Genomic DNA, 15,423 nt, shown 5'->3' on the forward strand with positions numbered 1-15,423 from the left:
TTTCTTTGCACAGCCTTCATGGTGAAATGTGAATATTTGATTTTGGTTTTGAAGCAAAGTGTTGGGTCTGTAATTAGAATTCTTGGTTTTACTCTAGAAATACTGGACAGTTTGCGTTAACTCCCACAATTGTTGTTCAGATTCCTAATAGTTTAGAGAAGGTGTGCAACAGAACTGTATTTGTTTCATACCCACCTAATTTTCCTAACTACTATAACCTTTGCTTTGGAAATGCTTTAAGATGAACACCATTTTTTTTATATCCTCCCAGATTCATTTTCCAAACTGTGCACCCATATTTCTGTACTCTTAATCGTGGAGACATCCAAGTAATACCAAACTTCTACTTTATCGCAATGTTGTCTCTTAATTCAATGTTCCATTTTTTTGAATATACAAACTGTGTATGGGTTTGTACTGATCAACAATATGTGTGCTGCAGGATCACAAGGAAGTAGTGACTTGTGTGTGCTTCAATTGGAACGACTACTATGTAGCCTCCGGTTCCTGCAGTGGTGATATTATTGTACACAGTATTACAACAAATATTTCCAGTGCTCCGTTTGGCCATGGCAAAACTCAGGTACGTACTCCTAACCACTACTGTGAGATGTTTAACATTTTTGTGTTCTTTGCTTGCTTTAGAAAACCTAAGAATATTAAAATTGAGAAATCGTCAATTTTAGTTTATGGCTTGAATATTTGGTTTGAGTAGATATGAAAAATAGAGGGTTTATTGGCTTTACTTGTTAGTTGCACTTTTTAAAACTGTGGGAAAGTTTGGAAATAACTTTCACAGATGATTGGAGGCATACTCAGATTTTCAGGGCTATGTAGGAAGCATGGGAGTCTTATTTAATTGCTTCTTTAAGGAACCAACTTGGGTGCATTGATCCAAATGATTATTATGCTGTATCTATAATTTTATAAATCTAAGTTTATTAATGTTAATTTGTTTGTGTAACACTTGGGAATTAGAATTGATTTTTAAATTTTTAGCTTAAGAGGTCTAATTTCAGCATTCAGTATCAAGTTAACTGTTTAGCACATTTTTATAATTGAGTCAATGCAGGAATCCACATTATAACCCTGGTATTAAAATTTACTCCAATAAGGAGTGGTGGAATAAGGAATCATTGGATTGTCGTTGCACAGGAGGCCTGTTTCCTTTCTCTTCCCACGCTCTGCAATTTTTTTGTAACCTTTAAGCATTTATCCAATTAAATGGAAACACAACTGAATGTGCATCAATTGAGTTTACAGGGAGTGGATTGCATCATCACTTGCTATGCAAAGGGTAAAAAGGTGTCACTCTTGGACCTTTCATAACTCACTAAGTCTGTGTCCCTAGTCCCAGATATCTCCTTCATAAACCTCAGATACCTAGTCCTACATACCTCACTGTTACCCTATTTAGACTCATCAAGATTTTGTATACATCTTTCAACTTGCTTTTTAATGGGGGTCTGCTCCAGAGGTTTCCTGTACAAGAATAGAAAATGCTGGAAATACTCAGAAGGTCGGTCAGTATCTGTGGAGAGAGAAGAAACAAGACTTGACTTAAACCTGAAATTTAATTCTGTTTCTGTCCCAATAGATTGGTAATTGGTTTATGATTGTCACATGTGGTGAGATACAGTGAAAAGCTTGTGTTTACATGCTGTCCAGACAGATCATTCTATACATAAATATATCAAAGTAGTAAAAAGGAAAAGAATAAAAGAATGCAGAAAGTAGTGTTACAGAGGAAGTACGGTACAGGTAGACAAATAAGGTGCAAGGGCCATGACAAGGTAGATTGTGAGGTCAAGAGTTCATCTTTATGATACAAGATACCACCTGACCTGAGCGTTTCTAGCAGTTTCATTTCAGGATTCCAACATTTGCCATATTTTGCTTTTGCTCCCAGGTTCCTGCCGAGCTGCAAAGTTGATAACCCTCATTTCTCGAAACATCCCTACAATATCTTCTGTACCCTTTTGAGGCCCTTCACATCCTTGCTAAAATGTGGTTACTAGAATTGTACTGAAGATTCAATGTAAAGTTTTTTTTTTGCTCTATGCATCCATTTAGGAACTCCAGGATTCCATATATTTTGACAGTTTTCTTAACCAGCCCTGCCATGTCAAAGATTTATACACATAGGTCAAGCTATCACTCATCATACACACCTTTTCTACTATTTAGTTTGTACTGAAGCTCTCTATTTCTGCAAAGTGTATTGCTTCATGTTTCTCTGACCGTAGAACTAAATGCCGCCTTTACCCCCATCCATTGGTGTTTCTGATTACCGTTCTGCATTACGTTAATATACAACCTATATCTCTGACATAGCTGCATTCTGGGAGATCATTATTTATGTGTTGTAGTTTACTCGTGTCCGAAAGATAAACATTATTTAATCGCATACAGGATTTTATTAACCTTTCTGCTTCTCTGTACCCTTATAGGTACCAGAAAAGCTATAAATTCAAGTTCAAATAGATACTTTCACCTCTTAACTGTTTCTATTAAAATGTTTTGAGTATTGATCCTGCAAAATATGCTTGTCAATCTATCAGTAAATTGGAACTATTGCAATCTTTTGTCTTTGTACTCCAAATGGTGACTGGTTACTTAATGATATAATGTAGAACGTGTGTTAAATTAGTAAGACTGTGCATTTAGCATAAGACTATTTCTTTTCTGGTTTACCTAAGCAGCATTTTTTGTCCCAACAAAACAATTCAACAGATCTATCAGATTCCATCATCTTCAACCCTTTGTCACTTCTGGTGCTGTTCCCACTCTCCCCTCCCCCATCTGCCTCTCACCCCTTCTCACCTGGATCCACCTATCACCTGCTGGCTCTTGCTCCATCCCTCCCCTCCACCTTTTTATACTGACTGACTGTCTCTCTTCTATCTTTCAGCCCTGATGAAGGGTCTCGACCTGAAACGTCGACTGTCCATTTCCCTCCACAGGTGCTGCCTGACCCGCTGAGTTTCTCCAGCTTTTTATGTGTTGCTCCAGATCCCAGCATCTGCAGTCTCCTGTGTATCAATAATTTAACTTGTTTCTATCGGTGGTTAATTTTGGAAAACAGTATTTTTTTTTCCATTTTTGATGCAGAAGAATTCACATTTCCTTCCTCTTCCACAAGTAAACTTTTAATTTTTTTTTCTTTCTTTCAGCCAGTGCAAGACCTGAAGTATTCCATCTTTAAAAAAGCTTTGCTGGGAAGTGTCCACGACAGTGGGACTGTAACTCTTTGGGATGTTAACACACAACAGGTCCACCATACCTTTGAAAATGCTCATAAGGCTCCAGCTTCCGGCCTGTGCTTTTCACCAGTAAATGATTTGTTGTTTGCCACAGTTGGTTTGGATAAAAAAATCAACTGCTATGATTCCTCCAGCAAAATGTAAGTTAAGTTACATATGTAATGGGAGATACATTGCATAACTTGATAAATGAAATGATTTGAAAGAACAACGGGACAACTGCAGTTAGCAAATACAAATAAAATGTGGTATGTAGAAGCCCTTTGCTGAGGATCCAAGAAGACTTTTGCAAGGAAGTTAAAATCATTGTCAAATATGGACAAGTGTTTTTGAGAACACATCCTCACGTTCCCGTGAGATGTGTTGGAGTGGTCAAATGTTTATTTTTCAATTTTAGTACGATGGTCAGGGACTCCTGAAAACTGTATTTAATGACATTGATTGTCGGAGAGGATTTTTTGACATGTCACGCTGTGAAGTTTTGCCGCAAAGTGCGAGGCACCAAATCGTGATCCCTGAAATTTGCTACCCAGTTCTTTTAGGTCACCTTAGCTGTATTTGCCGAAACTTACAGGCTCCCGATGCAGTTACACGAAGTTGTATCCTCAGTCTTGTGTCAATAGCCCTTTATGACTTTGTCCATTCCCATACTTGTAATCGCTTCCAGTTGAACAGTCTTCTGAGATTTCAGCAGGCATCTAGTTATGGTCTCTTGCAAATCCTTGAGTGACAGTGTGGGTGGTGAGGAGGATGCAGAGAGGCCTCAAATGTTGACTTGCTGAGTGAATGCATGAGGATGCGGCAGAAAACGTGGTAAAATGTGATTCATTGGTGGAGAAAATGGAAATCCAGTGTGTTTAAATTGTGAGAACTTAAAAGGTGTTGTTGTATGGAGGGATCTGGGTGTCCTTGTACAGGAATTACTGAAGGCTAAAATGCAGATACAGCAACAATAGGAAGGCATACAGTGTCTTGGAGATGGTTGTTACAGTTATGTACGTACTTGTTAAGACCACCTCTGGAGTCATGAAATCATACAACACAGAAATGGGCCATTCTGCCTACTAATGCCAACCAACAAGTACCCATCCATGCCAGATCTGGAATATTGTGTACAGTTCCACTCTTAACTATCCAAGAAACAATATGGTTGTGGTAAAGGAAGTTCATTTGATTGATTTCTAGCAAAATGGGAGAGTTTAAGCGTTTAAACTCTTCAAGAGTTTAGAAGAATGAAAGTGATCTCATTGAAACACACAAAATCCTTATAGACCTTGACAGTGTAGATGCAAGGATGTTATCTTCTTCAGCAGGGGGTGTCTAAAACCAGGGACATGTCTCAAGATAAGGGGCTGTGAGGCAGCAGCTCTATTAGATGCACCACTCTACCGCCCCAACCCTTGATTTGTTGAAGCTCTGACTCCTGCACTCCTTGTCTGAGGGTCATGAATCTCCACCCCAGGGTTCTGCGGAGATGGACTCACTGATTATATTCAAGGTGAGGGTTACAGGGATCAGACAAGATATCCCCTCTAAAACTCTGTCCATGGGTGAGTGTTGGGAAGTATGGCCTCCTAACTCTTCAGCAAAAAACATATCCAAGAACTTGTTTCTGTCACAATCTTCATTACTGAAAAAATTATTAAGATACAATTCCACCAAGCACCCAAGTTTTTGTTATTTTTAATTTGTACAAGCCTAAGTATTCAATGGAGAACTGAAATGGTAGCTCAACAAACTTTTAGGAAACATTTTGAGCATTTTGGCTTGGCACCTTCTTGAGTGGGTTTTACTTCAGTCAGCTTGCAACCTGCTGCTTGGTTTAATACCTGCCCTTTCAATTATGCATGTTTACCCTTTGAATCAAATTTCACATTTATTAAAACAGGTGCAAGAATGACTTAGAAATTTCTGCACACTTGTGCAACGCCTGGGATGTGGTAACAAAGTTTTTCTTATTAGAGATGTTACGAACCAGCAACAAAAGAAACACACTGAGTCATGATTCAGTGTTTAAAAACTACTTTATTAATAACTACTTATAATAAGAAAAATAAAAGTAAATATGTTAGGATGTTAGAAGTAAAAATGTTAAACCTTGAACATGAACCCCAAAACTAAACTCGTCGTGTGTGTGTGTGGCAAAGTCCCAAACTCCAAGTCCAGGAATGGTTATTAAAGTTCAGTTCCACAAGCTGTAAGGTGAAACATGAGCAAAGGCTTCTTCAACAACCACCGTTGTCTGAATGTAAGACGTAGATGTAGAGAACAGAGAGAGTAATTACGAAATCCAAGTGTTCCATGATGGAACCCAAACGACACCTCCGTGTTTACTCGGTAGTGACTTCCTCACCCCGAAAAGCATCCGAATCGTGGCTGTCCACACAAATACCTGTTTCCGTCTACAGGTCAGCAACAAAGTGAACTCCACCAGATTACTCCCAATTTCCATACGTGGATTGTAGTGACAGACACAGTTATTGTTTCTCATCCATCGATAGAGAAACTAGCAGGCTGGTCTCTCTCTCGCTCTCCTGACTGACTTCTTCAACAATGTCATTACGTCCTTTATCTTCTGTAGATGTAAGCACGCCACACACACACACCTCTATCTTAAAGGAATATTCACCTAGTCCGTAACATGGAATAGTAGAAGGATCTTATGGAAAAACTTGAAGTGGCATATGATTGTATCAACTTTGTCATTCAGAAAGCAGAACTGAGCAGAATTTACACTAACATTTTGTGCTGATGTTTTTTCTGAATTTCATTTTGCACAGGGTATTGCGAACTATTTCTGTTGAGGCTCCTTTGACTGCAATTGGCTTTATGACTGATGGAGCAACTTTGGCTGTCGGATCCATCAGGGGCAAAATTTATGTGTACGATTTGCGAGTGACAACTTCACCATTAAAAGTTGTCAGTGCCCATAAGAAATCTGTGCGGTGCTTAAAGTTTCAGAATGGTTCCACACAAATCAGGGTAGGTGGACTGTTTATTCATGGAGTTGTTCTTATGTAATACCAATGTAGTTTTAAATCCAAGTGTATTGAGCTGGAGCAGAGTATTGCCGTTTTATGTTGCAGGCACATAAGCATTCATATTACCACATAATATCTGGTTTCATTTAACATTTGTAGAACATAATGAGTTCAGTAATTCAGCAGTCACTGTCCAGGCTCCCAAATGACCTCCAAGTGTTAACCTGATTTTGAAGTTCCCCTTCTGTCTGTTGGAAGATCACACAGTGCCACAGTTTACTTCAAACTCGTTTATTTAGCAATACATTGCTAGGGAGAAATCTCTTTAGTCTATCGTGGAGCCTGCTGCGGAGTTCTCCGAAGTACAAAGGAGTAAGCAGTTATTTATACAAACATTGTCACGCACATTTTAATTAGCCAGGCTCTACAGTTCTGGGTTGAGCAGGAAACTGACAAAGGGTTACTGCAGATGGACAAAGAGCAGCCTCACACCCGAGGTTCGGCTAATGAGACAAAGGCAGGTATCACCTTCATTGTTTGAGACAGCCTTCCCATTCCCCGTTAAGATTGACTATCATCTCCATAGTCAAACATAATGGGAATCCAATTCAGTTCCAGACACAGCAATTACCACACAGCACCCAGCCCAGGAAAGCAGTGTTGTGGCTGTTCTGGCCTAAAGGACACTTTTTAAATCAGTATTTCAAGCAGCCATAATTCTCATCCATCTTAAGATATGAATATAATTACAGTTTATTAATCCTACACCTCCTCACAAGTATCTAGCTGTGTGAAAATATATTGAAATAGAATACTAGAAACTTGACCATAGGTACATTTTTGCAATGTATGGGTTAGAGTTCGGATGGAGAGATTTCGGACACTGGGATTTGAGTGAAAGTCCGGGATTGGATGAGTGCATTGGAACAGTGAAATCTGTAGGTCAGAAAGGTATGGACAAGGGTTTCAGCAGCAGATAAAGCTAAGGAGGTCAGAGGCATTTGAGGGGGAAATGGGTATATCGAGGAGGAGGAATTCTAAACGTGGCCAGGTTGATGATGAGGCCAGTGGTTACGGAGCTAATTTTTGGGACAACTTCTGAAGACGATGGCTTCAGTCTTCCCAAAGTTTAACCGAAAGAAATTTCTGGTCATCCATGGAATCGAAGAAAAACTACCTTATAGAAGGAGGACTTCGTGCACATATTGTTCACTTCGGCTGAAAAAGAGCTGCCCAGTCTAATCCCATTTTCCAGCAGAAGGTCATGGCTCTTCACGTGTACATTCAAGTACTTCTGAAAAGTATTGAGGGCTTCTACCTCTGCACCTTTTCATGAGAGAGCTCCAGAAACACCTGGGTGATTTTTATTTCTTTAATATTCTCCTTAATTCTTTTTTTTAACCAATTACCTAAAATCTTGATTTTAACCTTCATGCTAAAGAAGGAAGTTCCTTCCTACTTGCAAAGTTTTCAATTGCATCTCTTCTGAGCTGCCTCTATCCAAAGAAAACCAGCTGATCCAACCTTTGTTTAGAACTAAAATTTTCCAGTGCTGACAACGTCGTCCTAAATCTCTCCACTATCTCTAGTAGAATTACATATTTCTTCTAAACTCACTGGAAATTGTATATGGTACTCAAACTGTGGCCTTTCAAGTTATGTAGATTTTTAGGGTTACCTGGGGTTCTTGAATCCTCTGGCACCACTTATGTAACCAAAAAGGACTGAAAGATGGTGAGTCTCTGCTGTTTCCTTTTTAACAGCCTGGGATAAAATCCATCCAGATCCAGCAACTTACCCACTTTCAAAGATGCTAACCTTCTTAATACTTGATAACAGTCTTTATCCCATATAAAGTTCAACACACTCCATGCTTAATCATTGTCTCCTTTTGTGACAACAGCTATGAAGTTTAAGAACTTGACCAGGTCCTCCACCTCAGCACATAGGTTACCTTACCCTAAATTAACCTCCATTCTCTTCATGTACTTAAAATATCTTTGGATTTTCTTCAGTTTTAGTTGCTGATTTTTTTTTATGACCTTATTTTGCTTTCTTAATTTCTCTTTCAATTTCACCCCAACACCTTGCATGCTTTCCGTGTTGTTCAGTTCTCGGTGTCTGACATAACCTTCCCTTTTATTTGCATTATCGTACCCTAATCTAGGGACTCTAGATTTGGCAATCAAGTTTATCTTTTGTGAGGCATGTTTATCCTTAACCCCTTGAATGCCTTCCATTGCTCTAAGACAGATTTACCTTCACATTGCAACTTCCAGCCTATTTTTCCTCAGTCACTTCTTGGCCTAGTAAAATTTGGCCTACTCGGTTTACTCCTATTTTATCTTTGTTCTTTCCAAAAACCTTGCTTATTCTAACTTTCTTTAAACTCAGTGCAGAAATGCAGCCCCATTTCAAGCCTCGTTGGGCTTGCAGTAAACTGACTAACACCACTGCATGTTATTTAGGAATTCCTTCTCTGCCTTTTTTAGGCTGATCGTACCATGGTTAAAGATCAGCAGCTGGTGTTCCAGTGTTACTCCTCTCCCAACCCCCACCTCCCCACCAACCATCTGCAAAGCATCAGACGAGGGACATTAATCTGTTGTTATTCACAGTCTCAACATTTTATATATTTCATGTCTTTTGGTGGAATTTGAAGTTTGGCGAAAGTGTGAAACTCAGAGGGCAGTATAATGGTAGACCAGGAGGTCAGTTACAGGTAAAATGGGTAGCAACTTTGCAAATAAAATTTAATGCGAGTTAAGTATGAAATGATGTACTTTGAGGGAAATGGCATGGAGAAAGAATATAATCCAAATAGTTCCTTTTTGAGGGGAATACGGAAGCAAAGGGACCTGGAAATGCATGTTCAGAAATTAGGGCAAACTGACAAGGCTGTTAAGGAAGGTTGTGGGTTTGATAAATCTTGAACTTGTAATGACACAGGAGGGAGCCATTGGGTCCATGACTGCTCCCAGGAAATCAAACCAGGTTGGGAGTTATTCAGTGAATGGTAGGGCCCTGGCGAGTGTTATGGAACAGAGGGACCTAGGAATGCAAGTGCATAGTTCGCTGAAAGTGGTGTCACAGATAGACAAGGTGGTGAAGAAGGCTTTTGGTACGCTGGCCTTCATCAGTCAGAGTACTGAGCATAGGAATTGGGAAGTTATGTTAGAGTTATATAAGATGTCAGTGAGGCCACACTTGGAGCATTGTGTGCAGTTTTGGTCACCCTGTTATAGGAAAGATGCTATTAATCTGGGAAGAGAGCAGAAAAGATTTACTAGCATGTTGCCTGGACTCGGGGGCCTGAGTTACAAGGAGAGGTTGTGTGGACTGGGACTTTATTCCCTGGAATGTAGGAGATTGAGGGGGTGACCTGATGGAGGTATACAAGATCGTGAGGGGCGTAGGCAGGGTGAAAGCACATCGTCTTTTTCCCAGGGAGGGGGTGCTAAAATCAAGAGGGCGTAGGTTTAAGTTCAGAGGCGAGAGATTTGATAGGGACATCAGGGGCAGCTTCTTCACACAAAGGGTGGTGCATATTTGGAATAAGCTGCCAGAAATAGTGGTTGAGGCGGGCACATTAGCAACATTTATAAGCCATCCACATTAGTACATGGATAGGAGAAGTTTAGAGGGCTATGGGCCAAACGTGGGCAGATGGGACCAGCTCGCTAGACATCGCAGTCGGCATGGACGAGTTGGGCCGAAGGGCCTGTTTCCATGCTGAGTGACTCTGAGTGCAATCCTATTAGACTCAATACTATCCTGTTCTCCGCACATGCCCAAAAAAATTCGCTTTTATTCCTTTTGCCACTAACCAACACTTGGGGTAATTTTCAACAGCCTATGAACCTACCAGAATCTCTTTAGGATATGGGAGGAAACTGGAGCACCCCAAAAAATCTGTCGGTCATGCAGAGAATGTACAAGTTTTGCATAAGTAGCACCCAAGATCAGGATTAAACCTGTGTCCCTGGAACTGTGAGGCAAAGTAGGGGCATTGAATTAAATAAACAAAGTCGCATTAAAGCTGCGAAATTTCAGTTTGGGCATCAGTTGGTGCACTATTATGGGCATCAGTTGGTGCACTATTATGGGCATCACACATTAACAAGGATATTAAGCCCTTAGAACAAGGACAGTAAATGTTTACTAGGATTACACTCAGGGTGTGGAACTTTGGTTATTTTTAAAACCAGGGATTGTTCTTTAGAACAGATATGAAGAGGATAACTAACATATGTATTCACGATTTTGGTGGAGCAGTTAAGGAGAAATTTTCCTTTGGCGAGCGTTGGATAACCAGAGACTAGTGATTTATGAATGCAGTCAGAACAATTGCAAATCCTGTGCCTTGATTTTTGTTTGTGTTAGTTTATGTGGACAATCCATATGTACTTGAAGGATAATGTACATCTGCAGAATAACTTTGAAGTAATGTTTTTCACATTTAATGTTATTTAAAAAATAACTAATTTTATCTTATGAGGATAGGTTGAGTGAGCTGGGGCTTTCCTCTTTGGAGAGGAGGAGGATGAGAGGTGAGTTGATAGAGGTGTACAAGATGATAAGAGGCACAGATCGAGTGGACAGTCAGAGACTTTTTCCCAGGGCGACAATGGCTAACACGAGGGGACATAATTTTGAGATGATTGGAGGAAGGTATAAAGGGTATGTCAGGGGTACGTTTTTTTTACACAGTGGTGGGTGCGTGGAACGCACTGCTGGCAGAGGTGGTGGGGGCAGATACATTAGGGACATTTAAGAGACTCTTAGATAGACACATGAATGATAGAGAAATGGGGGGCTACGTGGGAGGGAAGGGTTAAATAGATCTTAGAGCAGGATAAAATGTCGGCACAACATCGTGGGCCGAAGGGCCTGTACTGTGCTGTAGTGTTCTATGTTCATTGTAGAAATCACTGGTGTTCTGCTAAAAATGCACTATATTTCTGAGGTACCACACAGTGTCAGGCACAGACTAGAAGGGTCGAATGGCCAGTTTTCTGTGCTGTAGTGTTCTATGGTCAGTTAAGACAGCCATTTCATTTTCAGCCTTCCAGTTATAAATCACAGAGTTGTTACACTATTTTAAATGAGCTGTTTTTTCTTCTAGTCAAACGGGAGTAAAAGCTTTGTAAACAGGACTTCATCCTCGTTGTCAACTGCAGCCACAAAGAAGGCTTCTACTAAGGTAAACAGCGCTTCGAATAGCGGCGGTGCAAAAGAGATCCTGGACTTTGCTGCACTGACGACAGCTGCACCAGCTGTTAAAGTACCTCCTGTTATTCCAGAAGAAAAAGGAGCTGAAGCTACCCTAGAGGGAAAAGGTAGGACTATTTGTTTAAATAAGAACGAAATAAATTATAAATGTACGGCTAAAAGTCCTGTTGAAATGGTATCGGACTGGCAACCTTAGTGCAAGTTGTACATGTATGAAATTAAGAATACGTTTAATAATTTACTGTTTAGAACCAGAAAATAACCAGGACAGCTGTCAAATTGGTTTGTTTCGGTGAAATGTGGTGCATCTGCCATTGTCCATATGTTGACGCTACTTCTACACAGCATAGTTAACTCTTAATGTACCATGAACAACTAGGGATGCACAGTAATTATCACCTTGCCAAATCTTTTAGTATTTGTTAATAAGTTGCATAGAGAAATGTTTGGAGTGCTTTAACTGAGTGATTTCAGTGTTTCTGTTGTTGCCTGTCGTGTCAGGAGGGTGGTTACTAAAGCAGAGTTCTAGCATAGGACGTTGGACCTGCAGGTCATGGGCTCAAATTCTGCTGTGGTAAAACAATTCAATGCATTTACCAATTTGAATGCAAGCATCCCAAAACCTCCCTGGAAGCTAGTTCATTTAATTTTTTCAGGGAGGAGTACTGTCAATCCACTTTGATATTGATGTGATTTCATTTCCACTTTTAATGTCAGGGCAACAAAGAATAGTTAATATATACTGGTTTGACAGTGGTGGCAAAATATAATTTAAAAAAAAGGCAGTAGGAATTTTGCTGTTTTAAAACAGCCATAATTTCTTGACTTCTACGCTATCATCTCTGTACTGGTATATCATAGCATAGAACTGAATGATGATGTGAAAAGGCAAATTAATCCAGTCATTTGGCTGAATATCTTCTCTCAAATACATGTGCACAAACAGTTAGAAATTGTCATTGGGGTTGCACCATTTAGCAAAAATTGCATGTTGTACCCCGCTTCTGAAATATGTTCTAGCTGAAATACAGTCCCAATGATTTCAAAATAAAGATCAACATACCACTACTGCTATATTACTATTTAGTTCATGTAGCCAAGGATGAATTTTAGTTTGTTTGGGATTATGGTGGCAAAGTTCTTTGGACAGATGTCCTCTTATTTTTGACGAATGCAAGAAAAGTGAATGTTGACTTGACTGTAAGAGCCTGCTTTACCCTTACGCTGTGTTTCCAGGTCTATCACATAGTACCAGTTTAGATGTTATTCCATCCAAAGAGACGGAAAATACAAAAAGAGCGGATAACAGTGGCAACTTTAAGAACCTTGATTGTTTGGGTAGGAACAGTTTTGGAGATGTGTTCTCACCGGTAAGAGATGGTAAGTTGATTTAAATTAGTATGCTTATCAAAACGTGCAAATTAGTTAATGAACATGGCAATTAGTCATAATGAATTATGGTTTGCTTTTCTAGATGTTTCAGGATTAAAGGCAACGGAAGACTCTGTGACGAGAGGAAATGGTATGATGTGCTTTGTTGAACAACTAACTTAGTTGATCTGCATTAGGAAATTGACCAATAGGGTCGCACACTATTCTTTGAATGTAGCCGGGACTGGCTATAGCCGTTCTTTTATGAGCAGCTGAAAGCCTGTATTAGAAAACTTCTTTGTTTGGTATCATAGCTGCAAAGGTTGTAATTGTATTGGGTGCAGCTGGAAGTTAACTTAGCAGGTCAGGCAGCATCCTTGGGTAGAGAAACAGTTGACATTTCAAGCTGGGTTAAGGACCCTTCATCAGGACTGGAAGGGTGAGAAACAAGTGTGTTCTGTTTGAGTGAGGAGAGGGTGGAGATAACAAATGTCTGTGATTGGATGCAGACAAAAATTATCAAGTGACAATTATTTTAAAAAAAAACAGCAGTTAGAGACCAATAAAGGAACAAATTGAAAATGAAAGGTACAGCCATGTCCAATGTTACTTTTTCCTATATTTTGTCTTCAGACATGGCTAACTTTCGTTCAGTTTTTCTTTTTTCCCCCTTTTTTTTGTCTCTAACTTGTTTCTTAAAGCAGTTGTTACCTGGGTAATTTTGGTTTGCATCCTATCACGGACATTTCCTCTTCTCGCCTCCTGTCCTGTCTCTAAGTTAAAATGCTTATTTTGTCACTTTTCCAGTTCTGATGAAGGGTACTTAACTTGAAACATTGACTGTTTCTCTCCCCACAGATACTACCTTATCTGTTGAGTACTTCCAACATTTTCTCTTCTTGTTTTGGACTTACAGTATCAGTTTTTTTTGCTCCAGAAATTAACTTGGTGTGGAACAGGTTGGCACACTGATATCCACTGGCATTTTGGTGATGATCATCTATGTTTGGGACGAGGTTATATCATGGCCAATTTAGAATTAAGTCTGTATCTGGATGAAATGTAGCTGATTTTGGAGTACTGTTGCTGATACTAGGTGCTCAACATGAAGTGTGAGCTTTAGTTTGACAGTATTCTTATCTCTGTACTGTTTCAGACTGATTCCACTGATTGCATGATTGCTCCTCTGTTCAAACTGCATTCTAGGGCCTCACGTAATCTGGACTGATAATTCAATGCTGTTTTGCAGTTTCAGTTGTGAGGTACAAATCCAGGAGCTCCATCTGCTGGTTAGGATGGATTAAAAAGATCCCCTGGCACTATTTGAAAAAGGAGCGTAGATGGTATCTGACCTAGATGCTTCAAACAAAGAACATCAACCTGATGTTTAGTAGAATCTAGCTGTTCTGAGCTTGTCTGTTAAACTTCTTCCTTTTCTTCTGGAAGAGGAAGAGAAATGCACCAAGGTTCATGTCCCAGAAACTTATCTGACTTTCATACTGTTGTGGGTATAGAATGTCGCAGGTTGCAGGTTCCAGTTCCCTTTATTTCTTGGGTGAATAAATTGATTACTGTTCAGACTTACTGAATTTGCTCTAATTGTTCTGAAGCCGCCATCAGCCTAGACAGAATGAATATTTAATGTGCAGTGGTTGCCTCTTACCTTGGAATGGGCTGCATTAAACTCCCTGCTTTTGGTTACAGCCCTGGTTCAACCATCCATTGCTTTTTCATACCACAGAATTAATATTGTAAAGTGCTGCTCAATAGAACAACACTGCAGAGTTAAAATTGGTTCAGGAAAAATTACATTGAGCTCACATTAGATGAAAGTGGTTTCCTAGCAGACAGTTACACTATCATAGAGCCAATATTCTGTCACTTTTAGCATCACCAGACACCTTTTGGCGGATTTTGCCCCTATAATTGGGGACACCTGCGCAGCCTTAAGGTTTGCCCATATCCCTCTAAACGTGGGCAAATGGGACTAGCTTAGATGGGCATCTTGGTCGTCATGGGCGAGTTGGGCCGAAGGACCTGTTTCCACGCTGTATGATTCTGACTATAAGCAAAACTGCAGACACTGGAAATCTGAAACAAAAGCCGAAATTGCTGGAAATACTCAGCAGTTCAGGCTGTGCCTGGAGAGAGAAGCAAGGTCAGCATTTCATGTCAGTAAACCTTAGGTCATTGACCTGAAAAGCTGACCGTTTCTATCTCTCCACAGAAAACTGCTGTTTTCGTTTCTGATAACTTCTGACACCACCTTCAACTCTGACAAGAATTAGTTTGTTGAGTCTCTATCAAATTATCCCCCAGTTGAGAAGCCTTCCCCTGCTAGTTTATAAACCAAGGCAAATGATTTCTGTTCAGTTACTTCATGCTGGGATTGCGGAGTAAAGCATGTTTGTGCAGTAGGATGTGCTTTCGTGCGATAGTCTCAGACTCGTGAAAATCAGAAAAGCTGCAGATGCTAGTAGTGTGAAATAAGACAGAAACTGTTGGACACACTCAGCAAATCAGGCAGCGTCTCTGGAGAGAGAAACCAAGTTAATGCTTCAGGTTCAAAAATCCTT

General features: G+C 39.9%; 1 protein-coding gene across 1 annotated transcript in view; it reads left to right on the forward strand.

The window, feature by feature from the left end:
- Positions 1–15,423, forward strand: part of nedd1 (NEDD1 gamma-tubulin ring complex targeting factor) — a 40,867-nt gene that overhangs the window by 9,746 nt on the left and 15,698 nt on the right. The window contains exons 5-10 of the mRNA XM_052033676.1: positions 443–583; positions 3,174–3,403; positions 6,044–6,245; positions 11,370–11,583; positions 12,713–12,856; positions 12,951–12,998. Of these exons, the coding sequence (XP_051889636.1) occupies positions 443–583; positions 3,174–3,403; positions 6,044–6,245; positions 11,370–11,583; positions 12,713–12,856; positions 12,951–12,998 (979 nt within the window). The remainder of the gene's footprint in view (positions 1–442; positions 584–3,173; positions 3,404–6,043; positions 6,246–11,369; positions 11,584–12,712; positions 12,857–12,950; positions 12,999–15,423) is intronic.

This window comes from Pristis pectinata, chromosome 19, assembly GCF_009764475.1.
Source record: "Pristis pectinata isolate sPriPec2 chromosome 19, sPriPec2.1.pri, whole genome shotgun sequence".
NCBI classification, from domain to species: domain Eukaryota; kingdom Metazoa; phylum Chordata; class Chondrichthyes; order Rhinopristiformes; family Pristidae; genus Pristis; species Pristis pectinata.